The 27,680-nt window shown below is 42.4% G+C and overlaps 4 protein-coding genes across 8 annotated transcripts in view; 2 read left to right on the top strand and 2 right to left on the bottom strand.

Annotated features, from left to right (window-relative positions):
- The first annotated feature begins 2,284 nt into the window (after positions 1-2,284).
- On the top strand, positions 2,285-15,565 carry dlk2 (delta-like 2 homolog (Drosophila)). 3 transcript variants are annotated; one of them, XM_029669681.2, is made up of 5 exons: positions 2,285-4,733; positions 9,602-9,659; positions 11,148-11,278; positions 11,377-11,524; positions 12,232-15,565. In XM_029669681.2, the coding sequence occupies exons 1-5, from the start codon at positions 4,655-4,657 to the stop codon at positions 13,031-13,033; spliced, it is 1,218 nt and encodes a 405-aa protein (XP_029525541.1). In that variant the 5' UTR covers positions 2,285-4,654; the 3' UTR covers positions 13,034-15,565. The 3 variants fall into 3 exon arrangements, with proteins under 3 accessions (XP_029525541.1, XP_064879325.1, XP_064879326.1); XM_065023253.1 differs by having other exon boundaries at positions 4,718-4,733; positions 10,047-11,278; XM_065023254.1 differs by lacking the exon at positions 2,285-4,733 and having other exon boundaries at positions 9,470-9,659; positions 10,047-11,278.
- A 1,815-nt stretch (positions 15,566-17,380) lies between these two features.
- On the bottom strand, positions 17,381-18,951 carry dnph1 (2'-deoxynucleoside 5'-phosphate N-hydrolase 1). The gene is made up of 4 exons (XM_029671946.2): positions 18,615-18,951; positions 18,337-18,408; positions 17,936-18,046; positions 17,381-17,746 (listed from the first exon to the last, which is right to left on the bottom strand). Exons 1-4 carry the CDS (start codon positions 18,748-18,750, stop codon positions 17,628-17,630), a joined length of 438 nt encoding a protein of 145 aa, XP_029527806.1. The 5' UTR covers positions 18,751-18,951; the 3' UTR covers positions 17,381-17,627.
- Positions 18,952-19,160: 209 nt separating this feature from the next.
- Positions 19,161-22,359, top strand: LOC115135220 (male-enhanced antigen 1-like). 2 transcript variants are annotated; one of them, XM_029669678.2, is made up of 4 exons: positions 19,161-19,269; positions 20,383-20,696; positions 20,837-20,945; positions 21,112-22,359. In XM_029669678.2, exons 2-4 carry the CDS (start codon positions 20,415-20,417, stop codon positions 21,273-21,275), a joined length of 555 nt encoding a protein of 184 aa, XP_029525538.1. In that variant the 5' UTR covers positions 19,161-19,269; positions 20,383-20,414; the 3' UTR covers positions 21,276-22,359. The 2 variants fall into 2 exon arrangements, with proteins under 2 accessions (XP_029525538.1, XP_029525539.1); XM_029669679.2 differs by having other exon boundaries at positions 19,189-19,269; positions 20,387-20,696.
- LOC115135219 (serine/threonine-protein phosphatase 2A 56 kDa regulatory subunit delta isoform-like) overlaps positions 22,229-27,680 on the bottom strand; it is a 64,985-nt gene continuing 59,533 nt past the window's right edge. For both annotated transcript variants that reach the window (XM_029669677.2, XM_029669676.2), the window contains exon 17: positions 22,229-27,609. In XM_029669677.2, the coding sequence (XP_029525537.1) occupies positions 27,472-27,609 (138 nt within the window). In that variant the 3' untranslated portion in view covers positions 22,229-27,471. The remainder of the gene's footprint in view (positions 27,610-27,680) is intronic.

Below are 27,680 nucleotides of genomic sequence, written 5' to 3'. Positions count from 1 at the left end.
TGCCTCTGTTTCTTTGACAGGATTTTTGATCAACAATCCCCTCCGTAATGTCTGCCTGCTCCTGAACATGTGTCTGTGTAGCTCTATTATGTGTTTTTAATACTTTGTGAGAGCATGTGTTCTTAATCATTCTACCTGAGGAATCTTATTCAGCGGTGAGGTGACCACCTTCAGCTCAGGTGTGTAAACATACATACAGTGTCTGTCGGTGTGTGTGTGTTTAAATTATTGTAACCTTTTCTAGACAATATCTTGCATTGTTTTGCAAATGAACCAAAATCGGGATTGCTGTTTAGGATGATACAGTACATGAAAATGTGTGTAGGCATCTTGGTGAGTTATCTAACCATCTGGATGGTGCTTTTATGTTTACGCATAATTGTGGCCTATAATTTGCATCCATCTTGGCATCTTCTTGTTCTACTTCAAACTGGATAATGAAAACATGTTGTGCCACGAACCTACATGGAAAACACACATTTCAACTACAGTAATGTAATAAGTAAGACGGTAATTACTGAATGAAACAAAACCAAGTTCATCTTCATTTTGATTAGATGCTATTTGTCAGTAGTGCAAATTTCTACAGTGTGGGTTTGATTGAATTCTACACAAAGTGGTGACTGTTAGCATTTCAAAATCAGCCTCTATGGTCTTGTTATTGTTCACTTTACAATGTACACAATCTTTTCAATCAACAATTCTAATTGTTGGATTACAGTCAGTATTCTGAATACTGAGATGGATGTTTTACCCTTGCCACTCTATTAGCGTTTCAGTTACATGAGGACATGCTTCCAAATACAGTTGAAGTCGGAAATTTACATAGACCTTAGCCAAATGCATTTAAACTCAGTTTTTCATAATTCCTGACATTTAATCCTAGTAAAAATTCCCTGTTTTAGGTCAGTTAGGATCACCACTTTATTTTAAGAATGTCAAATATCAGAATAATAGAGAATGATTTATTTCAGCTTTTATTTCTTTCATCACATTCCCAGTGGGTCAGAGGTTCACATACACTCAATTAGTATTTGGTAGCATTGCCTTTAAATTGTTTAACTTGGGTCAAATGTTTTCGGGTAGCCTTCCACAAGCTTCCAACAACAAGTTGGGTGAATTTTGGCCCATTCCTCCTGACAGAGCTGGTGTAAATGAGTCAGGTTTGTAGGCCTCCTTCTGCCCACAAATGTTCAATAGAATTGAGGTCAGGGCTGTGATGGCCACTCCAATACCTTGACTTTGTTGTCCTTAAGCCATTTTTCCACAACTTTGGAAATATGCTTGGGCTCATTGTTCATTTGGAAGACCCATTTGTGACCAAGATGTCTTGAGATGTTGCTTCAATATATCCACATAATTTTCCTCCTCGTGATGCCATCTATTTTGTGAAGTGCACCAGTCCCTTCTGCAGCAAAGCACCCCCACAACATGATGTTGCCACCCCCGTGCTTCACGGTTGGGATGGTGTTCTTCGGCTTGCAAGCTTCCCCCTTTTTCCTCTAAACATAACGATGGCCATTATGGCCAAACAGTTCTATTTTTGTTTCATCAGACCAGAGGACATTTCTCCAAAAAGTACGATCTTTGTCCCCATGTGCAGTTGCAAACCATAGTCTGGCTTTTTTATGGCGGTTTTGTAGCAGTGGCTTCTTCCTTGCTGAGCAGCTTTTCATGTTAGGTCGATATAGGACTCGTTCTACTGTGGACATAGATACTTTTGAACCTGTTTCCTCCAGCATCTTCACAAGGTCCTTTGCTGTTGTTCTGGGATTGATTTGTACTTTTCTCACCAAAGTTTGTTCATCTCTAGGAGACTGAATGCGTCTCCTTCATGAGCGGTATGATGCCAGCATGGTCCCATGGTGTTTATACTTGCGTACTATTGTTTGTACAGATGAACGTGGAATCTTCAGGCGTTTGGAAATTGCTCCCAAGGATGAACCAGACTTGTGGAGGTCTACAATTTTTGGCTGATTTCTTTTGATTTTTCCATGATGTCAAGCAAAGAGGTACTGAGTTTGAAGGTAGGCCTTGAAATACATCTACAGGTATACCTCCAATTGACTCAAATTATGTAAATTAGCCTATCAGAAGCTTCTAAAGCCATGACATAATTTTCTGTAATTTTCCAAGCTGTTTAAAGGGACAGTCAACTTAGTTGGACACTTCTGACCCACTGGAATTGTGACACAGTGAATTATAAGTGAAATAATCTGTCTGTAAACAATTGTTGGAAAAATTACTTGTGTCATGCTCAAAGTCCTTACCGACTTGCCAAAACTATAGTTTGTTAACAAGAAATGTGTGGAGTGGTTGAAAAACTAGTTTTAATGACTCCAACCTAAGTGTATGTAAACTTCCGACTTCAACTGTAGCCTCACACAAGTAGCACACACAAGTAGCACCCACAAGTAGCACCTCCAATAAATTAATTATGAGACCAATTCCCACAGGAACAATTATTGAAAAATTATGTTCAAACAGTTTCTGGGGAAAATGTGAATGCTGTTTCTCAACAGGAAACGTGTAAATGGTGGCAGGCTTGTGAAAGAAAGAAAACGATGGTGTCAAGAATATCACAGGAGACCCTAAAATCACACCGTGGCTTTGTCCTACAGATACACCATAGAGACAATCAGTCATTTACAGTTGCCACAGCGATAGAGCGACATTTAGCTAAAAATACTATACGTGAGTACAGGAGCGAGGTGAAATACAGGTCAAAGTGTTTATGATTCCTGTGATCTGAAATATAATTTGATTCAGCAGTAGAGCACAAAACAATTATGTTATAACCAAGGGAGAAAGGGGACCGAAGCTAGGCCTTATTATTAATGAAGAGAGCTGCACTCAAGTCTCTATTTAAAGCAGGTAACAGAGTGCCTCTTGTGGAAGGTCTATTGAAGTCAGACCTGTATCTGATTGATGAAGAGCCAGGGCCAGGATGAGACGTGCTGCCTGCTGTTAGTATGTCTCCTCCTCAAGCAGTTATACCCTCAGATCTCGCTGACATTTTCTATCAACAAACTGACACATAGAAAATGTATCTTCAGAAAGGAGAACAGGTGAGAAATGGAAGGATCTCAATGTCATAATGTAGATGTTGTGTCAGAAAGGCCAGGACATGTTACATTTGGCATAGTTGGTCAGGTTTTTGTGAGCGTGAGAAACAAATCCATACGATTCATTTGTTGGGGTTGTATAACACTCTTGTCAACACTTGAGCCAGAACAGACAGCATAGCTGATAATTGACAGGGAATCCAGAGCGCCAATGACAATGAACTGTGGCTATTAAATGTGGCACGGGGAGAAAGCCCTCCTTATATGGGATTAAAACTCCTCTCAGGCTTCCCGTTCAAAGCAGGGCCCATGTTGGCTCTCATTATAGCAGTTCACAGAACTCCATTAGGCTGTAGCAGGAACAGAGAAGGGCCCAGTTGGTGCCCACGGCCACATTCACAACGGCCATTCAACGGAATCTCAGAATGACAATGGGGGATTACTCTGGAGGATATGAAAACTCCATCCAAGGGTAAGGCTGAAAAGTATAGCTCCCGACCCCTCGCTCTTAGTTTGCTCCATTCCAGGAAGAGCTGGAAAGGTCAACTTGCCACTGCATAGAAAAGTGAGGACAGCGCCTTCATCTGGATAAGGCATTTAGATGGACCTGGATAGGACCTGGATAGGGTCGAGTCGGCCGACTACCAAGTGGATATCAAAAATGTAAGTTCAAGTGCTGTGTGGCGGCAATGCAAATGTGATATACCTGAGTCACGGCATACTCTAGCCTTCTAAATGGTTTAGCAGACCACTGTAAGCAAAGAGACCACGCTCACATGTCACATAGGTAACTAATAGCAACACGATAGAAACACACATTTGGAGGAGCAAGTTTATCTACTAAGCTTAGATGCAGTATCACTGCACTGCTCTCAAGAAGCCATAATGATCATTGTTATCTTTCTAACAGAAGTTAAGTGACAGTGTGTATGATGGCCCTGAGAGAGAGGGGTGGCACTGGAATGGTGCGGTCTTTCTGTAAATGTCCAGTATTAAAGATTCACACAACAGTGTAAATTATTGAGTGAGTGTCTGTGGCCTGTCGAGCAGATCAGGTTTCTCTCAGTTTGATCTTTGGGGGGGGGGTTGGTATTTTCGCGTTCCTGACTAACAGCACGCTTCATTTTGGTAGACTGAGTAAGCAAAGCCCCACTTCTGAGCTCGGGAACTACTGAGACATAGAGCTGAGTAATATGGGGAAAGAGATCTAGGCTGATACAAGGTTTTGTTGGAATCAGCAGTTGTAGGTGTCTCTCTCCAGGACCAACACTTGTCGTGGGATACCATCATGTCCGAGCTGATTTATAACTGGGACACCTGGTTAAGTGTCCTTTATCAGAACGATGACAGCAGGATAAGAGTTACGAGCCAAGATGTAATGACCCTGCAGGCCTCCGTGGCGGAATTTCTCACTCCTGTTCTGTAACCTTTGGAGACCCCTTTGTGGCCATAATCACGTTTGCCTTATGGTAGAGGTTTATGTCATGCCAAAGATAGATGTCCCTACATTCGAGTGTATTGGCACAAGGTAACCCCCCTACAGCCTAAAGAGGAATCTTCTGTGCTCGGTTTCAGATCCCGTTTGCACCATGCCTCTGAGAGACTCAGTCACCCCGCTGCTCTGGAGTTGCTGTGTACTAATGCTCATCCACCAATGCGAGGCTCAAGGTAAGGCATTTGCTGCATGTCAATTGGTGCCCTCAAGTAAGTCAGTGGCTCATTGCTAGCCAGTAGCCATCCACTACAGAAGTGGATGTATACCGGTGTGTACTTATTATAGTACATATATGCACTAATAGACAGAGAGCCCTGGGAACTGATACTGTATGCTGGGTAACTATCGGATTGAAGCCAAAGGCGCGATACAATTTCTGCTTGTTGATAAAAGTTAACAAAACTCTGTTAAAAACATGCATCATAAGTAGTTTGATCAATAATTTTGAAATAAAATATAAGTAAATCTAAAAAAGCAACTTAAAGGAGCACACTTAATAATAAAAAATATGCATATATTTTTGCGTGCAATAACGATGCTTTAGATCCGACTCAATAAAACAATGTTGAAAGCATGAAGTACAAAGATTCTTAACTGTATTTCAATTTAAACTTTGAACATTGCTGGCTGTGCGTGAAGAATCATGCACGGAAGGGCAGGGACTGTTTAGTTTATTAGGATTCGCATTAGCTACTTCACGTGCAGCAGCTACTCTTCCTGGGGTCCACGTAAAACATACAAATACATGACAAAGTACAGAACAGTAATAGACAAGAAAAACATCAAATATGACATTACATTCAAAAAACAAAAACAAACATTTTATATGCACACACACACATATATATATATATATATATATATATATATATATATATATATGGGAAAGACACCAAGAGACAACAGTAATACTATTTACGCACTATTCATATGTACTGTGAGGACACACACACACTCTAACACACATATTTTTTCGTATTGCTTGTATTATTTTTTGTTGTTGTGTTGTTTGTATATTGTTGTGTTTTAAATTTCTGCGATTTTCCTTGTCGATCTGTGTTTTGTTACTTGTTTTGTCTTTTTTTGTGGACCCCAGGAAGAGTAGCAGCTGTTTCTGCATAAGCGAATGGGGATCCAAATAAACAAATAAAAGTGTTGAATCGGTCATAATCTGCCCTCAGTATGGAGTGCAATAGCAGAGAGGTTTTTCTTTCCTTCTCCCTCCCTTGTGAACTCAACTGTGAAATTCCTGTCTGGTTACAGAATGTGATTCATTTTTGCGTTGGCCCCTTGGGGTGAGAAGGGGAGCCGTGATGTGGGATGAGGCATTGTGTCAAGAGGTGTGTGACACGTGTCACAGAACAGATGTCTGACCCTAGATCGAGCGGCAGGAAAGCCCTCTGTGTCACAGCAGTAGCTACTAGCCATGGGGTTTGCGTTAAGGATAAAGGGTCGAACAGTCCGTCTGTGTCTTTAGGCCCCGCCAGGAGCCTCAGAGCCAGGGGATGGCGGCTGATGATCCCTACTCGGCCGTCTTGCCTAAATATTTTTCTAGCGCCACAAGCAGCTGAGTGGATCCAGAGATTAAATGATCCTTAATTTCTCAGGGATCTTGTTACGACTCCATCATCTCCTTCAGACACTGGCGGCCCTTCGCACGTCCCTCCTCACCTCCCCTTCCTCCTCAATCTGAACTCAGGGCACACACACGTTCACACACTCCTTGGAGCTTGGGCTGGTGGCAGGCACACGGCCTGTCTGGGGATCAAAATGGAGGAAACCCAAACCTGTACTGTGTGTATGACTGGCACCAGAGCTCTGGCCGGGGGGAGGATGGGGGGGGGGGATAAAGTTTCATGGCCAGGGTTAAATTTAGATCCCCCTGGTTTTAACACGGAGAGACTCGTGTGAACTACCCCCCCAGAGGAGCACCGGGAGCTTGCAGGCCCTGGGGGCCAGCCTAGGGAAGAAAATAGCACCTGTCCCCCCATGATTAGATGGCAAATCAGAAGCTCTTAAATAACACTGCTCCAGACAAAGGGCATTGTGTTTAACAGTTGGTGGTCCAGTCATTATTTCTGTGATTATCATGGTGATACATAAGCTGGTGACAAGGCGCTGTCCAAGGCCTGGATACGTACGATATCACCAACAAGCATTCTATGAATGACAAGTTGACAACTTACAGTATACTGTATATACCGTTACACAGTTGTCATTATTTCTATTTTGACAATGCTTATACTATACTGATTTTTTTTGTTATCTTGCTCAATAATCAAGCAGCTGGGGACTTCGTCCTGATTAGTTCAGGACTATTTATCCTGATTCCAAGTCTTCCAGGAATCAGTCTGTTGCTGATTCTGCGCCCTAGGCCTATTTGGGGTCGTGTGTGCCTTTATGGTTCCAGTCTTAGCAGAGCCAGAGGGAACTTATTACAAACACACAGAGTTCACCACAGGGACAGGGAATGGGGCAGACCAGACAGGCTTCCCTGGCAAACAGTGGCTGGGATTGGGCCACTCTGACTTGCTGCAGGGCCAGCAGCAGAAATGAGAGGCAGGCTGCTGTACATGCCAGGAGGCTGACTTGTCTCATCAGTCTATCCACACTCTGCAGTGATCAGACGGCTGTCTGTCTGTGCACCATGGCCTGCTCATTCCCTCCCTATGGAAATGTGCATGATGTGTGCCTTTGACGCACCCCCATCCTGCATACTCCTCCTCTCTGTCCCCTCTCACTCTCTTCTCAATCATTGTGATGCTCACTGTGGCCCAACTCTTCCACCCCCTTAAACTCTCTATGTGTCTTTCTTCCTGCCAGATGTAACACAGTTCACACAGCACTTCAAGAGGCTTTGAAGTTTACTCTAATAAAAGGGAAATACAATGGCCTCCATGTAGCTTTAACACTAGGGAGGATGATAAATCAGAGAGCTCTCTGCTCTTCAGCAAATAACAGAAATATGCTCCCATCCTAACCTGAGGCACTGGCAGCAGTGTTGTTGATGGTGTGTATTGTGACATCCTCCGTCCCATTTCAGGACAATGTACAGGCCAGGCAAATGGCTGGATCAGGGGTCAATTCAACTGTAATTGCTTTGCTTTGCGTACACAGTAGCATTTAAACCAATTTATTTCCCATGGTCCTATAAAATTGCTAAATGTTTCTAGATAGACATACATATGTATGGGCAGGTTTAATTAGATTCAGCCCCAAGTCATATAAGATGCCACATCTCTTAATGCGTGTTGAATGCAACATGCTTTTAAATTAGCACAGTTTCATTTTTGAATGCCAAAAAAAAAAAAAAGGTCTCTGAAAATATAACAGCTTACTGCAGTATTCCCCATTGTTTGTGGGATTTATTGTTTTAATAAAGTTCCCTGTTTAGAATACATGAGCTAATACTGGGCTTTCCCAGCTGTCTGCATTTAAGAGATGACGGTTTCTGAACTGCTTCACCATTCTCAGATAACAGTTAGTACTTCTCAGCTGTTCCCGCGATGGCGATGGGAAAGCCAAGCCTTTCATTGTTCAAGGTCCGCCATGTTCCCACGGACACAGGGCTTACCGCAAGCCCACTGTCGTGTTGTTCATGGAAAATGCCTGCCATTCCACATCAAACCAATGAGCGTCTGCATTGTATGCACACGCAACCGCAGGATAAACCAATTGTCTTCTGGTACAGATTATAATTGCCAAAGTTACAACTATTCTAAATGCTGAGATGTGAAAACGGAACAAAAGGAAGAAATATAGTCAGTTTAGCTGAGAAACTAAAGCTAACAACACAGGCTATACTGAAACATTTCCTACTGTATATTAAAGACATAATTTGTACACATTACTGTTTGGGAACAAAAATTGAATATAGGCTGCTGTAAGAACACGGCTCTAAAAATCCCTCAAAGTCCACCTCTCTATAGTGAGAGGGTTTTGGATGTGTATAGTACTACAGTGTGGGAGTGTTTGTGAATTCCAGTGGGGTTTGGGCAGAGTTTGTGCGGGTGGAGACATGACTGCACGGCATTCCTCTCCTCCCACCGCACACGCTCTCCTCGTGCTGCTGACTGCTACACACGCACCCCACACACCCTACCTGGCAAACCCCCATTATTTACCAAAGCCAAATGCAGACAGTACATTGGTATGCCTAAGGCCAGCCAAATCCACTAGTAACAACTGAGGACAATAACAGATGCTTGCCAGTTTAAGAGGATGTTTGATAACTCAGCAATGCAGCTGTATTTTCCTTTCTGAAACCAATACCATATAACTCATAGTCAGATACAATCATATGAAACCCCAAGTCAAATCAAACTGTGTGCCTCGTCATGTGGGCTTCGTCGAACCTCGTCACCACTCCCCCAGAAATCTGGCTGGTGGACGAGGCTGGCTTCGATTTACATTTTTTTCTTCACTGTTGTTTCATCATAACAAATGAGTCGCCCTGTAAAAGGCAGATTCTCAGATGCCTGTCTGTCTGTCTGAGCAGCAGCTCAAAGTTCCCCAGCAGTTGCACTGAGGAGTCATTGCACAGTCTCCGTGGAAGACAAGCTCTTGTAAAGTAACACTGACGACCGACTGCCTAGGGTTAGAGGTCAAAGTGTCGTCAGCGTCCCATTGAGCCCTGAAACCCCTCAAGCATCACTCAAACAGCGGTCATTCAGATAAGCTTATTCTGAATTTACAATTATCGAACCACGAGTGTATTTCTCAGATACTGTTGTGGTAGAAATAGTTGTGGTAGAAAATGTATTCGCTTGGGATAAATGGCATATATTATATTAGGAATAAACACCCTGAATTCAATTGAGTTTTATAGAGCATAAAATGTATTTATTATCAGCTGCTGGAGAGAAAAAAAGCTGTGGGGTACATGCATACAAACAGCAGAAATATCACAGATAAGGCAAATGAATCTGTTCCGCGGATAATAGCCATATCTAATCAATGACAAGTATTACGTCTGAACGTCAGGATATTACTGGTACATCTGGGATCTTTCTCTGAAATGAGTGTTTCCTTTCTCTTGCAGCTCTAAACTGCACGTGTAATGTGACCAATAGTCGGTGTGACGAGAATGCGGTGTGCAGGTAAGGAGAAACTTGATGGAAGATGCATCCATCTTTAATATGTCTAAAATATGATACAGTGCCTTCGGAAAGTATTCAGACCCCTTGACTTTTTCCACAATTTGTTAGGTTACAGCCTTACTCTAAAATGTATGAAATTGTTGTTTTTCCTTATCAATCAACACACGATGCCCCATAATGACAAAGCAAAAACAGCTTTTTAGACATTTTTGCTAATTTATAAAAAGTTTAAACAGAAATATCACATTTACATTAATATTCAGACCCGTTCCTCAGTACTTCGTTGAAGCACCTTCGGCAACAATAACAGCCTCGAGTCTTCTTGGGTATGACTCTACAAGTTTGACACACCTATATTTGGGAAATTTCTCCCATTCTTCTCTGCAGATCTTCTCAAGCTGTCAGGTTGGATGGGGAGCGTTGCTGCACAGCTATGTTCAGGTCTCTCCAGAGATGCTCGATCAGGTTCAAGTCCGGGCTCTGGCTGGGCCACTCAAGGACATTCAGAAACTTGTCCCAAAGCCACTCCTGTGTTGTCTTGGCTGTGTGCTTAGTGTCGTTATCCTGTTGGAAGGTGAACTTTCGCCCCAGTCTGAGGTCCTGAGCGCTCTGGAGCAGGTTTTCATCAAGGATCACTCTGTACTGTACTTTGCTTCGTTCATCTTTGCCTCGATCCTGACTAGTCTCCCAGTCCCTGTCACTGAAAAACACCCCCGCAGCATGATGTTGTCACCATGCTTCACCGTAAGGATGGTGCCAAGTTTCCTACAAATGTGACACTTGACCCACTGGAATTGTGATACAGTGAATTATAAGTGAAATAATCTGTCTGTAAACAATTGTTGGAAAAATGACTTGTGTCATGCACAAAGTAGATGTCCTAACCGACTTGCCAAAACTATAGTTTGTTAACTAGAAATTTGTGGAGTGGTTGAAAAACGAGTTAATGACTCCAACCTAAGTGTATGTAAACTTCCAACTTCAACTGTATATGACAAACATATAAAGCCATCATTCAGATATTCTGGTGTCAATTATGTCCTTTAGAGCGGTTTGCACTCACAAAATCTATGGAGTATTTCTACGAAAGAACATTCTACGAATGTTCATATTTATGTGCCTCACAGATGCTGTACAGAGCAGCGCATTGCAAAAGTTATTTTGTTAAGTATGGGCGCCCTCCTGTGTCCATTGCGGAGGGTAAGAGTGGCCCTGCAATTTTTTATTATGCCACTGTATATAACTGTATATCAGTGGAGGCTGCTGAGGGGAGGCTCATAATAATGGCTGGAATGGAGTGAATGGAATGGCATTAAACCATGTATTTGATGTGTTTGACACCATTCCACTGATTCCGCCCCAGCCATTACCATGAGCCCATCCTCCCCAATTAAGGTGCCACCAACCCCCTGTGCTGTATATCTCCATCATGAGGCTCTGTTGGCTATAGAGTTGAGAGCTGATCTAATTGGCTGTGCTCTATTCCAGGTGTGACCCGGGTTGGGAGGGGCAGCAGTGCAACGTCTGTGTGAGAATGCCAGGCTGTGTCCATGGATCATGTCATCAACCCTGGCAATGCACCTGCGAGCCTGGATGGGCAGGGCGCTTCTGCGACAAAGGTGACAGAAAATCTTTGTATGTATCAGACCATGATAATTGTATTTATTCAGTGAGTGGTAGAGCAGTACGTATTCACCGCTTCTCTCCTCTGCTTCAGATGTCCATGTGTGTACAAATGAGGCACCTTGTCAGAACGGTGCCACTTGTTACGTCAACGTTTCAGGGGAATACTCCTGCCTCTGCCCCGAGGGATTTCACGGGAGGAACTGCGAGCACAAGACAGGACCCTGTCATAAAACCGGCAGGTGAGTTCAATTAGCAACACACTCGAAAACAATCTACGGAACAAGTTTGTCTCAGGCCTGCTGCTTCTGCCTTAATCAAAACAAATCACAAGTTCAACCCCAACCAGTGACTCAACTAGTGGTCATTTTAGACTTTTCAATGGGAAACTAGCTACACTATTAGTGTGTGTAAATTACAATCAATCAGTTGTTCTCTCAATGAGTGTGTTTCAGTGTGTGTGTGGGTTTTGACTGTGTGGTGTCCCAGCTGGTCCCCTGATGGCAGTCAAAAACATGCAGACTGGCACGGGCCACGTAGCAGCCTGGTCAATTTGTATCCACTGGAGAGCAATCATGTGATTTAATGGGCTCATTATCAGCCAAGTGAGTGGCCTCTAGTGCTAAGAAACACATTGAAGCCAGGCATCTACACTACAGCCCCCATGGAGTTCCCAAATCACTGGCTAAACGGTTACCAGGGAAACCATACAGGCCAAGGCACAGACTCTGGGGCAGATTTGTCTTAAAGTACCAAATCAATGCCTGATTGAATGTAATCACTGATCATCACAGAGTAAGCGCCACACATTTACTTACAAATCAGTTGGATGTCCAGGCCCATATGAACAGGCTTGGGTTAAGTCATCAATTCAGCACTGAAAATCTATTCAGTTATTCAGATCATTTACCTCAGGGTTTTTAGTGCTTATGTTGTCTTTGTCTTTCAGGTCTTCGTGTAAGAATGGCGGGCAGTGTGAGGACAGTGGCGGTTATGCTCCAGAGCTCTCCTGCCGCTGCCTGGCAGGCTTCACCGGGCCACGTTGCGAGAACAACATGGACGACTGCCTGATGCGCCCCTGTGGTAACGGTGCCACCTGCCTGGATGGCATCAACCGCTTCTCCTGCCTCTGTCCCGAGGGCTTCACGGGCCGGTTCTGCACCGTCAACCTGGATGACTGTGCCAGCCAACCTTGCCTTAATGGAGGGCGCTGTCTGGACCGTGCCAGCACCTTCCACTGCCTCTGCAAGCCTGGGTTCACTGGCAGGACCTGCGAGGTGCCCTTAAGGAGCCCAGAGAGCCAAGCGCCCATCAGCAGCTCCCATGACTGGGCTGGGGGAGGTGGGGGCTTGGGAAGGGTAACTCAGTCCAGGCCAGACCAGGACATCACGAGGAGGGACAATAATAGTGGAGACAGGCTGCTTAAGATCTCTGTGAAGGAGGTTGTGACCCAGTGGGGGTCATCTGGCCTATCAGAGGTGCAGCTCATCACCCTCCTGGTGCTGGGGGGCATGACACTTGCCGTGGTGGTGCTCACAGCTGGCCTGGTGCTGAGGGGACATTGGCAGGACCACTGTGCAAGCTGCAGGTGCGGCCCAACCCCCCACCTGCACCCGCTGAAACACCGAGACCGCCAGCCACCCCCGCAGAGCCACCTAGTCACAGTGGAGCAGGAGTGTAAGATCAGCTTCCTGCACACGCCCACAGCCCCAGAACTGGAGAAGAAGAAACTGAACACTGAGGTGATTTAGGTTATGTTTACTACCTCCACAGCCCTGAACACAGGACACAGACTGCTCTCAGCAGAGGGAAAGCCATGCTTTTATCCCAGCCCTGCCTCCATGACTGATTTTCTTCAGTACTGACAGTCAAAATAAAGATAACATACCGACCTAGGTATCGAAACCTAAAGAGACGCAGGACCAAGAAGGGACCAGTGGGTCTGTTCAAGGGTAAAGGAGTGTCAAACACATTCTCTTAACAAAAGGAGCGTAGTCCTAATATTATGGATTATTTGTTGACCAGAGGGGTAAAGCGGAGGTACATCATGAGAAATATACTCAAGTCCTTTGGTTACTTGTCACGGACAACCAATGTGTAATTTGTCCGTCCACAAAATCAGATGATTTGATTTCTTGGCATGAACTGCATGTAAGACAGGCCTACTGACAGACAGCTTTGGAATGCAAGCCGAGACAATGCCCTTGTTATGTCAACCTAATTGGTGTACTGGTATTTGTCACTGCTGTTCTCGTCACGATATTAGGCCAAAATGTTAGACATGAATGAATCTACCCATATTTTTCCAAATGGGCTCTGACCTCGGAAAACAAGCTCTGCAGTGAGCCGAATTCAGACATGCAGACAAATGATTGCCTGAATTCATGTTGTTTTAACAGTGTACTTTTAATACCAGACTCAAGATCTGCAACACCTCAACACCTACTTCATTTAAGTAACTGTCCAGTGTTTCCAGATTTCTATGAAATATGACCTATAATTAATTACAATATGAGTAAAATAGTTTTCCTTCCAAAAAAGTGTAATTATGTATGTAAAAAATCTGCTTTTCTGTGTTGGAATGGTGTGGACGTACCCCATAGAGTTAGATAGAGGCACGGGCATTGCCATTTAGGGCTTTCAACATTTTAAGGTAGTCAACAGGGTTGTACTTTCTATGGGTTACGGAAGGATGACATGATTCCATCCAGGTCATCAGGAGGGATCAGCCAATGAATTATACTTGTGAGAAAACACTAGGTGGCCCTATGTACCTTTTCAGTTTGTTTGCCAACTCATAGAAGTAGTAGAAGAAGAATATTGACTACTTCAAAATAAAGATGGCCTTAATGGCGCTGCCTGTACGCTCACAGATGCCATCATGGGATATACACTGAGTGTACAAAATATTAGGAACAGATCTACCGGGTGGCGCACTGGTCTAGGGCACTGCCTTGCAGTGCTAGCTGTGCCACCAGAGTCTCTGGGTTCGTGCCCAGGCTCTGTCGCAGCCGGCCGCGGCAGGGGGGCGACGCACAATTGGCCTAGCGTCGTCCGGGTTAGGGAGGGTTTGGCCGGTAGGGATATCCTTGTCTCATCACACAATAGCGACTCCTGTGGCGGGCCGGGCGCAGTGCACGCTAACCAGGTCGCCAGGTGCACAGTGTTTCCTCCGACACATTGCGGCTGGCTTCCGGGTTGGATGCGCGCTGTGTTAAGAAGCAGTGCGGCTTGGTTGGGTTGTGTTTCGGAGGACGCATGGCTTTCCCGTGCGGGAGTTGTAGCGATGAGACAAGATAGTAACTACTAACAATTGGATACCACGAAATTGGGGAGAAAAGGGGAGAAAATAAAAATAAAACATTAAGAACCCCTGGCCTTTTATTTCCAATCAGTGTAGTTGAAGGTTAGGAGACAGGTTAAAGAAGGATTTTGAAGCCTTGAGACATGGATTGTGTTTGTGCCATACAGAGGGTGAATGGGCGAGACAACAGATTTAAGTGCCTTTGAACGGGGTATGGTGCCAGGCGCACCGGTTTGAGTGTGTTTTCACGCTCAACAGTTTCCCATGTGTATCAAGAATGATCCAAAGGACATCCAGCCAACTTGACATAACTGAGGGAAGCATTGGAGTCAGCATGGGCCAGCATCCCTGTGGAACGCTTTCGACACCTTGTAGAGTCCATGCCCTGACAAATGTAGGTTTTTCTGAGGGAAAGATGTTCCTAATGTTTTGTACACTCAGTGTATATAAAGATGATATCTCGATCTATCACTGTGGACAACAACAGAATGAAGTGAGTGTATACCAGTCATTAAAAATATTAATGTGTAGACCGCTGATTGGAAAACTCATTCTTCTATGAGGAAATAGCAAGCATTTTTTAAATATTCTGTTTGAGATACACGTTTGAGGTGGGGACTTCATGTTTTTTAATTTATTTATGCTTTGGCCACATGAGTATAGAATGAGTCAACAACATTATTTGGGTATTAGTTAACATAATATGAACTTTTAAGAGTGAGATTTTCACTGGACAGTTACTTTAAATTATAATTGTATCATTTTGTAAAAAGTAATATTCTGTCAACACTGAAAATGAATTTGTGACCTGTTTACTTTTGTATGGTGTTTAATAGTGAATAACAATATGGATTTGCTTAACAGTATTCTGAAGCTGTACATTTTATTTATTTTCTGTAATTTATTTTAGAATGTGGTCTATTTGCAATGAGTCTTATTTTTTTATACTGAATTGTCTGCAATAAAGTTGTGAACTGTTTTCTGTACAAAGTGCTGTAATGACTGCCAAAAATGCTTCCAATTCAGTGTAGATAGAGCCAGGATACAGATAACAGGTACAGAAGATCTAAGAACACATACCTGGCTTTATCCCTAAATTACATGACCTCAGCGTGACAGGTCAATTCAATCAAGCAATTGAAAACAACACATTGATCGTCCATTTACCTATGATACTGTACCTTCTTCGCTACAAGGTGTCACATTTCTTTTTTTTAAAGAATTCTGAATGTCTATTTTCCAGGAGACAAACACCAATGGTTCAGACTTAGCACTTTATACCATCACTGTTATAGACCTGCAGTCTTTTCTAGCAAGCAATTGTTTCTACATAATTTGAGACGTACCCTTTAAGTTTCCCTGAATCTGTGCTCTTATCCCACCATAAACATTTCCTCAGCTCCCAAGCCCCTGAATTTACCAAATAATGCCCGGTGGGGGTGAAATGTGACCTGACCCCAACCTGACATAATATCCAGCAGAGGAAGTTACGGAGACCCCAAGAATAACCTGAAACTAGAGTCCTCACTTCCTGTGGGAAAGAGCTCCAGACAGTTCCCTCCTCAGGTTCACCACACAGGAATGATAGAGCTACTCTGTAACATGCATGTCATCACAACACAAGTTCCCGTAAGATAGCATTGTTGGAATCAATGTTAGAACACACCAAAATCACTGTCATTTTACCAATTGAAAAGTCAGGCCCTGAACCAAACACACAATGAGATAAACCAGCAGCCAGCACAAGGAAATGTAGTTGTCTATACTCTCATTGAGGTTTTCACTGACCTTTGGCCAGTTATTCAGTGCCCTAAGCACTGCCGACGAGAATTTGTTCCTGAAGCAGATGGTTTGCTCTGGGAGCCTAATGGTGTGCCTCCAACTCGGTACAACATCATCATAGCTGTGCTCTGTCAACTGGTACTGATGTGAAACAAATGGGAAGTGTTTACTGATGTATGATGGTCCATAAACAGTCATGCATTCAGATCCGATAAAATATGAGCTAGTGAGCCTGAGGAAACCCATCAGGTTGTTTTAGGAGAGGTGCAACATCCCTCTTTGGTTGATATTAGTCCTCTATGGCCTTTTATTGGCAGAAATGAAAATGACTGTCCTAACTTTGTAATGAACACAGACAGTTATGATACTCAATACTGCCAGTGACAGGCCTAGTGTGAACCGATAACTATTTACTATTTCCATCTCTAAGGTTGACTGGTTCCTTTTCCCTGGTCACCTGTCACAGTTCAGTGGTAAAAAAGGACTTGGGAGATGATTTTGATATGTTTTCAGAGGTGATGAAAGAGCCAAGTGCCAACAGCTGGGCCTGTGTGGGCAACAGTGCTTGTGTCACAATGGCAGCTGCCTCTTTAGGGACAGGATGGCAAAAATGTATGCCTGTGTAGACCGGCCTCTGCCATCCTTCCCCTGCTCTGCCGCCTGTTAACATTCAAGTCAAGCTGGCACCACTCCACTATACCATATATCCTTATAGTAGTCTAAATAGAACTCAAGATTTATACTGTATAAGAGAAAGTGTTATGTTTGACTTAAAGAGATGTAACTCATTCCCCTGCTCTAGTACTAAGAGCACACGTTATTGTTGCATCGGTGAGGAATAGCTCACTAACTCAATGTGTCAACCATCTGTCAATTTTAGGATATCATTTTTATATGAAAAGAGCCCTACATGGTTTTTAAAGGGAGCCAGTGACACCCAGTGGACAGAAGAACCTGCATCTACCTCATGAAGCAAAGTACAATTAACAAAATAGCAAATGCACCATGGATGTGACCTTATGATATAGCTTTATAAGCATTCAACAAACTGATATGCAATCAGTAAAAAGACAAGACATTTGCTTACGGTGCATGTAGAAAATGTATTCAAAACATGTCATATCTATAAAATCTCTCAAAAAAAATGGATTCATAACCATTTTTGACAAACATAGATCCTTAATTGAGAAACTTAAGGAATCCTAACCATATCTCTTCTTATACTCTTGAAGACACCATAGATGTGCAGTTAGACCATCTCAGACTTTGACGAGTCCGTTGAAGTATTCTTCCAGGATGCCCTCCACCTCCTCCTCTTTGTAGTCTCGCACCTGGAACAGGGACCCGTCAACCGCCCCTCTGATCATGGCAGACAGTGCTGGACATGGGTAGAGAAGCCATATCATACAAGCTCAGTAGGTATAAAAGACTGGAATATGATCAAATCAACATCAAGTTGTGACGGTCTCAAATGTGGGATTGTTTAAAGCTTGCTGTGATATGTGTTATTGAATTCATGTGTTATTGTATTATGATCATTTCTCTCAAAGTCAAACTGTAATCTTACATTTTCCAGAGGAGGGCCGGAAAAGACAGAGGATTTTCTTATGCATGTCCAGTGCCCTTCCCAGCTCATACCCAACTCCAAGAGAGGGCTGTGTCACTTCAGCTATTATCACTGACATTAGAGAAGAGCAATGTTTAGATGGAAACATTGTGTAGTAGCAAACACTACTAACTTGTCTTGCAACATGGGTATAGATTAGTCACTTTCAGCAATGGGTAACTTTTTTAGCAAGAACAAGAGCTAATATTTAAATACTGTAGGAGTAGCATTATACGCCTTTGCTATTCTGAAATAAATCGCTTTCAATGAATAGTGACAGAGTAGATGCACATATTATAAACAAGACAACAGATATTTAAATATTTTCATCCTAAGGTAAACTCGTCCTGACTCGTTCTTACCATCAGACATCATAAGCCATTCCATATCTCGGTCATGGATAAATGTATCGCCGTCCTGCACAGCATCCTCACCTAGGAGAGTCAAGATGCAAGGTTCAAGTAAATGTTGACGAGTTCATGACCACCACAGGACAAATTCTAGTCACAATGAAGGAAAAAAATAGTTTCATAAAACGTAACAGTCCAGCAAACGACAAGCAAGTTGAGCTCATGCTGGTATCCAAATCTACACATTCTTTACAGGGGAGACACCGTCTGTGGTAAAGAACGTGGCTCACCTTTCTCTGACAGATCACAGTGACTCACGTGCTCCGTCAGAACTTCCCCATATTGCTGTAGTTTCTGCACAATTTTCTGATAAATAACCACATCCTGTCTTCCTCCACGAATACTGCCACAGAAGTAAATTTGCATAGCTTTCCTTTTAGCTTGCTATCTTATAGGTAGGTGTCTGAAAACGTTTTTGATTGAGTCGAGTGAAAATGATGCCTAAAAAAAAAAATCCAGTGTCCACTAGATAGCACAGCCACAAAGTCAAATGGTTTATATCGTAAAAATGTATGATTTTTATTTATTTTGCTTTTTTGTTTTAATTTAAGTTTAGGACACAAGGTTAGCAATGCGGTTAAAGTTTAAGTTACGGTTAGGGTTAGTTTTAAAATTACATTTTAAGAAGATTCTTCGCAGAAATGGGAGGGGTTTATAACTTTGTGGCTATGGTAATTAATGATGACCCAACAGTGTGTGATTAGCTAGCCCGTGCATCGTGTCCTTTCGCCTTTTGGCGCCATCTCGTGGAACACATGCTGGCGCCAAAACGCGAACGCGATGACGTCAAATCCGCCTAGATTTCCGTTTCGTTGATTTACAGGAACAGGAACGTCGACAGTGACTTGGTGGCCCAAAAACATTGAGGAAAATATAACTGTCAAGGTTAGTGAAATTAGATGTTATTGTTACACACACCGATATATATGTTCAAAAGGTTTATAATACTCTCACCTCTTGCATGGGGTGTGTCCCTCATTGGGCAGTCTGAATCGATATCCTTTGCTAGCTAAATTGCTAACGTTAGCTAGCTGACGTTGTTAGCTTGCAGGCTATCTATATCAGTTTATTTAGCTATTAGATAACAGCAGGTAGGTAGGTGGAGGTCGGCTACTCTAAACTATATATCTGTTTCCATGTTCGTGCATTATTCGCTTCGTGTCAATGTAGTTAGCTAGCTAACGTTACCTCGTTAGAAAGTCATTTTATTCGTCACTGTTTACTAACCATGAAGTGCTTACGGTTAGAGAAAGCAAATACATAAATAATATAAAATAACGAAAATAATAATAAATACACAATGAGTTACGATAACTTGGCTATGTACACGGGGTACCCGTGTCGAGTCGATTTTTTTAACTAGGCAAGCCAGTTCAGAATACATTATTGTTTACAATGACGGCCTACCAACATGCCTCCTGCAGGGGCGGGCGCTGGGATTAAAAATATAGGACAAAATATAGGACAAAACGCATCACGACAAGAGGGACAACACTACATAAAACGAGACCTAAGAAGACAACATATCATTGCAGCAACACATGAAAACATAGCATGGTAGCAACACATGGTACAAACATTATTGGGTACAGACAACAGCACAAAGGGCAAGAAGGTAGATAAGTGCAGGGTTACGAGGTAATAGAGCAAGATATGTACATATATCTAAGAATAAAGTGACTAGACAACAGTATAGATAAAACAGTAGCAGCGTATGTAACGCGTAAAAGGGAGTAGCTGTTTGGTTAACTATGGCTTGTGGATAGAAGCTGCACAGGGTACTGTTGGTTCCAGAATTGGTGCGTCACTACCACCATGCAGTAGCAGAGAGAACAGTCAAGGACTTGTGTGTTACAAACTTGAATTCAAGCCAAACGTCCCTAGTTCCATAATAAACATCCATTGCAAAATGATAAGCCACAGGTAGACAGCAAGTACTGTATATAACTGCTGTGTTGATATGCCATTTCTACCCCTCACTCACGTACTCTCCCCCAGCCAGGGCTTGTGCCTGAGTCCGGCGTCCGTGAATGGAAGTGGAGATAGCATTCGAGATGGGTCCTGAGAGAATCTTACCAAACTCTGAGGAGGAGCTGGGCCAGGAGCGGCCGTCGGATGGTGGAGTGGGCGGGGAGTGGAGTGGAGAGGACATGGAAGGCGGTGTGGGAGATGATGAGGAGGAGGTTGATGGAGGTTACTATTACCAGCCACTAAACCAGGACCCTGATGGACTAAATGCTGCACCTGGGGACCAGCCTGAGGATATGCCCCCAGTAGCAGAGCAACTGCATGAAGTCCAGGAGAGAATAGAGGTATCTAACCAATGTTCTGAATATGATCTATGCAGTATTTCAATCAGTGTCATGTATTTATCATTTGGACAAAAGTCAGTAAAATGTCAATTGTCATTGCATGTTGAGACATTGATGAAACTTAATTGATTCCTCCACAGTCAATGGGCTTACATCTTCCCCAGCCCCCTCCCTTAGACAGTGATGAGGAGGAGGAGCCAGAAGGAGCCTCTGTCCTGAGCAGCGCAGCCTCTATCCCCATGGATGAAGGTGAGGATCCAGTCTTGCTTAGTTCATCCACAGTACCCAAACATACAGGGGATGCTCATACAGCCTTAGAACTGACCATAGCTATTACTACTCCTTTATGGTATTGCTCATTAAGTTGCCATGTAATGCTCAATGTAATGCTTTGTACTTATGTCCACTCCTAAAGACCACGTGGAGCTGGTGAAGAGGACCATGGCAGCAGTGGCCCTGCCCTCTCTGGCTATCCCAACCTGGGCTCAGGAGATCTCTGACGACCAATGGAAGGACATGGTCCAACAGACACTCCAGACTCGCCAAAGCTCTGGAGGCCTGATGCTAGAGCGCAAATAAGACTGAATGGGCCTCCTTCCCACAGTCTGTCTAACTGTGCCATGCATTTCACCATCACATTTACCTCAGGGGAGTCTGAGCTGAGCTCCTCTGAGCGGGTCATGAGTTCTAGGTGTCTCAAATCTCAAGTTCCAATTCCTATTAGATTAAGATATCTCTCCTAAATGTGTTTGATAGGAGCCTCGGGGTACTCACTACTTCTAAGGGCGGCAGGTAGCTAGTAACTGAAAGGTTTCTGGTTCAAACCCCAAGCCGACTAGGTGAAAAGTCTCTGTGCCCTTTGAGCAAGGCACTTAAAACGAATTGCTCCTGTAAGTCACTTGATAAGAGCATCTGCTAAATGACTAAAATGTAAACATTTACTTGGTATTTGTAAAGTTTAATGTGAATGAGGTCAAATGAATGAGTATAGTATATTTGTCTCTCAGCTCATGCAAACTCTTACTGCTTCTGGAAGGAAGAACTTGAATCAGTGTACAGCAGTTTAAAGTATAATGAGGCTCAATGGTTATGACAGGTAAAGCCAATTGGCCTTCAGAACAGAAACACTTCTCTACGTGAACTAGGAGTTCCCCCACCCTAAGCTTTTTGAAACGTTCCAGTGTACAGTCAACCCACCTTTCCAACACCAGAGATCGCCTTTGTTATTTTTGGTGGTGATTACCATATTGCAATACTGTTTAATCATTGTCTTTGTTGAGCATAATATATATATTATATGGGCATCCATAGGAAATGAACAATAAAAATGTCCCCTGTCTCGTAACGTGTTAATTTCCTGGGGACCCAAAGGGGTGCACATTTTAGACACTTGATTCCACTCATGTTTCTGATGAATGGAATCGGGTGTGTAAGTGTTAAGTGTAAAAACACAAATGTGCACCCCTTTGGGTCCCCAGAATGATGGATATTGACTTGTTTTGTGTGTGAGGGCAACATATTTCCAAACTCGATGGATGTCAAACATGTCCACTTTATTTTTTGCCTTTTTCTTTTGTTCTGTACATACATGAACATCTGTACAAAATGATTTTCATACTATGTAATGCTCTAACTAATTAAAGTACAACCTATGTACATATGACCTGGAAGGCAATTTAAGATTAGTGTCAGAACTGGACAGAGTGGAGAAGGCAAGACCCTTTGTTTCAAAATGTAATCTTCAGTTCGTGTGGCTGCTGGACAAACTAAGCACAGTTCCATGTCATCACTTGACACCCAGCAATGGCATTTAGTGTACAGTAACAATGCTACCTCTTAGCGAGTCTGGAATGTCTCAACAGGTACCTTTTGGAAGCATGGTCAGTAGGAATGTATGTGCCTTGTTCAGTCAGGTAAGAGAACAGTTACATTCATTCTATTATCATGAACTAATATTTTAAATGATATAGAAACATCTCATGCACAGCTAACTTTTTCAAACCTCACCAGAAAAATACAATTTAATGGTTCTTTGGATTTGCCAAATCTTGTCTGCTATCTGAGCCGATGAGATTTGTTCCACGCAGGGTGAGTGTAGAGGTTATCGCTACTTTGAAAACTGAACACAGTACAAGATACATTTATTTAAGTGTAAGGAAATTGAGATTATATAATAAACAGCTCCAGATAGCTTGGATTAAGACTGCTCTAACATTATTACTGTCGGGGAGGAAACATTGGCAGCCAACTTTTCACTAAGGAAATCAAATTTTATTTGTCACATGCGCGGAATACATCAGGTGTAGACTTCACTGTGAAATGCTTACTAACAAGCCCTTAACCAACAATGCAGTTCAAGAGATTGCCTGGGTGAGATGACGAGTCACTTTGCCCAGCAGCCATAGAGGGAGTTGTTCCCCACTGTTGGAGTGATTGACAGGAAGCTCAAACAATAGAAGAGACCCTTACAAAGAAATTATGACATCGTACAGCAAGTGGTAAAAAACAGGGGGGTAATTGGGATAAACCTACAGGACAAGGGGTTGCAACCCTAAGCAATATACATTACAATAAACCGTAACACAAATATTTGGAACGGTAACCGCAGGCTTTCCTTTTTCCAACATAATTATGTGTTTTCTCATCTGTAGATAGTCCTTTAAGGAGGATGAATTGTGTATGGAAGTGCACTTTGCTTGAGTGCTTGAAAGAAACAATAGAACACAATCTACGACAGACCTATTGAATCAAGCCGGTTTGGAGGAAGAGAAAACGAAATAGGATATTTCGTAGAGATTCCCTGCACTTGAACTGAAACCCCTTACCTTTCTACAATGAGGCTGACTCAACAGAGGAGCATTTTCAAGAAACATACACTGATCAAAAATATAAATGCAACGTGTAAAGTGTTAGTCATGTTTCATGCGCTGAAATAAAAATTCCCAGAAATGTTTCATAGTAACAAAAATCGTATTTCTCTCAAATTTTGTGCACAAATTTGTTTACATATCTGTTAGTGAGCATTCTCCTTTGCCAAGATAATCCATCCACCTGAAAGGTGTGGCATATCAAGAAGCTGATTAAACAGCAAGACTATTACACAGGTTCACCTTGTGCTGGGGACAATAAAAGGCCACTAAAATGTGCAGTTTTGTCACATACTGTCACAGATGTCTTAAGTTGAGGGAGCGTGCAATTGGCATGCTGACAGCAGGAATGTTCACCAGAGCTGTTGCCGGAGAAGTCCATGTTCATTTCTCTACCATAAGCTGCCTCCAAAGTCATTTTAGAGAATTTGGCAGTACATCCAACCGGCCTCACAACCGCAGACCACGTGTATGGCATCGTGTGGGTGAGCGGTTTGCTGATGTCAACGTTGTGAACAGAGTGCCCAATGGTAGCGGTGGGGTTAAGGTATGGGCAGGCATAAGCTACGGACAATGAACACAATTGCATTTTATCGGTGTTAATTTGAATGCACAGAGATACTGTGAATAGATCGTGAGGCTCATTGTCGTGCCATTCAACCGCTGCCATCACCTTTCTGATCCACGCCCCTACATTTTTTAAAGGTATCTGTGACTAATAGATTCCCAGTATTCCCAGTCATGTGAAATCCATAGATTAGTGGGCCTAATGAATTTATTTATTTATTTCCTTATATGAACTGTAATTCAGTAAAATCTTTGAAAATGTTACACGTTCCGTTTATATTTTTGTTCAGTATAAATCCACAAAAAAAAAAAAAATTTAAAAAGAAAGGCAAGAAGAAGGCTAGAGAGGAATAATTAGAGGCTGAGGCGACATTAACCATTGGGCCAGAAACATTAATAAACATATTAACATGAATTTGACGGAAGGAATGGATGAGTTGGGATAACAATCATGGCAGTCAAGAGTCTGTAGACAGAGCAAGAAGGTTATCTTTGAGAAAACGGAGAAAATGATGGACTAATTCTGCACCAGTTAATGGTTGCTTTTCCTAAAGACCAACCTCTTGAGGACAATATTAACCTGACATTCTATCTAACGGAATTATTTTCGGAGGTTTCTTTTTGACACAGTGACATGATTCGTTTTTGAGCTACACCTCTAATTATAAAAAATACAAGAAACATTTTACAGTTCTAAGTTGAGACATTTGTCAACTCATTCTCTTGTACGGACAATTGCTAATATATCACGTTTTTTTATCTTTAAGTGCTTTTCAAAAGCCAGTTTTGTGAACTACAAAACGCTGTCAAAAACAGATCAAAACAAAAACACAAACCTACACAATTCATGTGAGCAGCTAGGTCTGAACTAAGTTATTGTTTTTTCATGGATTCTGAAATAAACCAATCATCAGGATTACAATCATGTTATTAGCATATGACTAATCAACAGGGAAAATGCAATTCAATAGACGGTGTAAGGCCATGATTTTACTCTGCAAAGAGGTGACGAAGATACAATTACAGTACTAAAACGTGAGCAAAACAGTCTCATGGAAGAGACTGACATAGAGTAAATAATTAAATTAAGATAAAGTCAGCCATCTTGATTCCTAGTGCTCTCTCATTTTATTTAATTGCCTTGTCTAAGTTGTAGTGCTGAACGATTAGTGCTTTTTGAGGTTGGTTTGGTTATGAAAAAATAATCACGGTTTAAATGCTCTTATACATCATGTGGGTTGTTGTGCTGAGCGATTAACCAACATTTCATTTTTTTCTCTCCGGTTATTAATCAACTAATTGACCAGCATCAGTTCAATTACAGTTCTTTGTGAGCCCAACGCACCGTTTCTCTAGTGGGAAATCAAATCATTCACGAGAACTCAAGTCAAGAACTATGTGGGGCGCTGGGATGAAGGGAGTTGTAGTTTTCCTTAAGCAAATGTTCAACCTAGTTCATTGCAGAAACGTGGTAATTAACTACAATAACCACAATCCATTGCACCTGTTTTTCCCCCAGCTCGGACAGAGACGGATCAGAGAGGAAGAGGCGGAATGAAAGGTTTCACTTTCGCCAAAATCTGCCCAATATTTTGAACCAACGCTTGTCGTCTTGCTTTCCCGCCTTTGGGACAATGACATTGTTAGGGTGGCGACATGAACATCTCGTCATTATATACAGATCTCTGGACGGATACACTTTTACAGATACACTTTTAAGAGAGAGGAATGTACAGAACAAAACAATGAGAGGGACAGAGACAGTTCGTGAAAGTATGCCTTATCTACTTTGAAGAACTAGTAAAAAAAAATATTTTGCCAGTCAGCTCTGAAGCATACTTTAGGCAGGCTAGCTAAATAAGATGACTGAAGAGAGTACAGTTATGGGGAGCACATAGATAACACTAGATGGCCTGGCTGGCTGGCTGCTACTGCCTGAGCAGAGATGAAATGATGACTCTAAGGAATGAAAAATAATAAAGTAATCAAATACAAACTGAAATATTTTATTATTTCATAGAAATGTCCTATTCTTTATTGATGTCGAGACACTGGAATATTTTCAATGTTTTGGCAATTTAATGTTTGGAATTTCCATCAAAAAGCTCTAAAATCATTGCAATGTAATTATTTCATAATTAATTTAATATTTAAAGAAATAATCGAAACCGAAATTCAAAAAGCACTAATCCTCAGAACTAGTTTGTTGAATGCTGTAACACAATAAAAATCATTAATAAAAGTCCCATGATGGCAATGACTGCCCAGTGCTGCTTATCACTTATTAACCATCATTTATTCACATTACTTTAATAAAATATTCAGTTGTGTATATTACATATGTTTTATTCGATTACTTTATTATTTCATTCTAAGTCATAATCTCATCCCTATAGAGCTATGCTGTCTGACAAAATTAATACTTTAATAGTTCTTCAAAGTAAATAAGGCATACTTTTATGACTGCTGAATACCAACTATCAATTACTTAGATCATGTATTTTCAGTGAATTATGGTCATTGTAGGTAATTACCACATTTTCCACGCTAAACTATGTAGAATACTGGCCTGTTGGCAACTACAACTCCCTACCATATCGTACAGTCTGGGCTTGATCTGATTTCTCTAGAAAAACTACACACTGAGCTTACAGAAAAAAATCGAAAGAAATGGAATTCAAATAATAGAACCGATATCGGTCAATTAGTTGTTTAAAAAACATTTTGGTTAATAGCTCAGCACTACTAAATTGTATTGTAAGCTTTGTGTCACAGACTTTGCTTCCTCAACATTTACTATGTTGCCTGGGCATGACCTGACAGCTAGGTTTTTTTTACAGAGCAGAACCACTACTTTCACTAGACTTCCAGCTAGACAAAGCATGGCCTCATCATCCACCAAACCATTCAGATTACCCACACCCTCTCACTCCAGGCAAGCTAGCAAGAGAATCAATCACAATCTACTGCCCTCTATAGGTAATGCTGGGTTCCAAAAAGGAAACAAAGAAACATGCTTCACGGATGCTTACACTTAATACTACTGTTGTGTTATTGTTGTTCTTGTGCAACCTAATGATCGGCCCACTGTAGTTAAGTATGTATGCATTTCTGTGCAAGCTGGAACTATTGTAGGTCTGTATGTTCCTATATGTGCGCATATGTGTGTACTTGTCCGTCTCTGTGATGGCCCTGGTTTTCTGCAGATGGGGATCTCCGGCAGAGATGAAGGAGTGGAGGGGGAGGAGAAGCGGAGGAGAAGGGGGGGGCGTAAAGCAGGTGACTGGTTGGATGCGACACGGGGGGGGGGGTTAGGTGCAGGGGGTGCCACTGCTCCCTGGTCAGAGGGCCTCCTCGTTGGCCGTCAGGTACTCCTCCGCTCTCTTGTGCTGCTCCAGGGCTTTTATAGTGTACACGTCCTGCGGCAGCTCCGACTTCCTCCGGATCATCACCTTGTCTTTCTTGATGTCCCTCATCCCCTATGGAAGTTTATAGAACAAAGTGTTCAAGACCATATCCAATACAGTAATGAAATGTCTCGAATGGACAG

This window comes from Oncorhynchus nerka, linkage group LG10 (genome assembly GCF_034236695.1).
Source record: "Oncorhynchus nerka isolate Pitt River linkage group LG10, Oner_Uvic_2.0, whole genome shotgun sequence".
In the NCBI taxonomy this organism is placed as follows: domain Eukaryota; kingdom Metazoa; phylum Chordata; class Actinopteri; order Salmoniformes; family Salmonidae; genus Oncorhynchus; species Oncorhynchus nerka.
The sequence above is the reverse complement of the archived record's forward strand: the minus strand, read 5'-3'. Positions and strand labels throughout refer to the sequence as shown.

Bases quoted from the DNA above. Each gene is read 5' to 3' on its own strand.
- dlk2 (XM_029669681.2), top strand. From the start codon at position 4,655: ATGCCTCTGAGAGACTCAGTCACCCCGCTGCTCTGGAGTTGCTGTGTA. The intron at 9,660-11,147 runs GTAAGGAGAAAC...GCTCTATTCCAG, and splicing joins GACGAGAATGCGGTGTGCAG to GTGTGACCCGGGTTGGGAGG. The intron at 11,279-11,376 runs GTGACAGAAAAT...CCTCTGCTTCAG, and splicing joins AGGGCGCTTCTGCGACAAAG to ATGTCCATGTGTGTACAAAT.
- dnph1 (XM_029671946.2), bottom strand. From the start codon at position 18,750: ATGCAAATTTACTTCTGTGGCAGTATTCGTGGAGGAAGACAGGATGTG. The intron at 18,409-18,614 runs GTGAGCCACGTT...TGACTCTCCTAG, and splicing joins CTGTGATCTGTCAGAGAAAG to GTGAGGATGCTGTGCAGGAC. The intron at 18,047-18,336 runs GTAAGAACGAGT...CTCTAATGTCAG, and splicing joins ATGGCTTATGATGTCTGATG to TGATAATAGCTGAAGTGACA.
- LOC115135220 (XM_029669678.2), top strand. From the start codon at position 20,415: ATGGAAGTGGAGATAGCATTCGAGATGGGTCCTGAGAGAATCTTACCA. The intron at 20,697-20,836 runs GTATCTAACCAA...ATTCCTCCACAG, and splicing joins AAGTCCAGGAGAGAATAGAG to TCAATGGGCTTACATCTTCC. The intron at 20,946-21,111 runs GTGAGGATCCAG...CCACTCCTAAAG, and splicing joins CTCTATCCCCATGGATGAAG to ACCACGTGGAGCTGGTGAAG.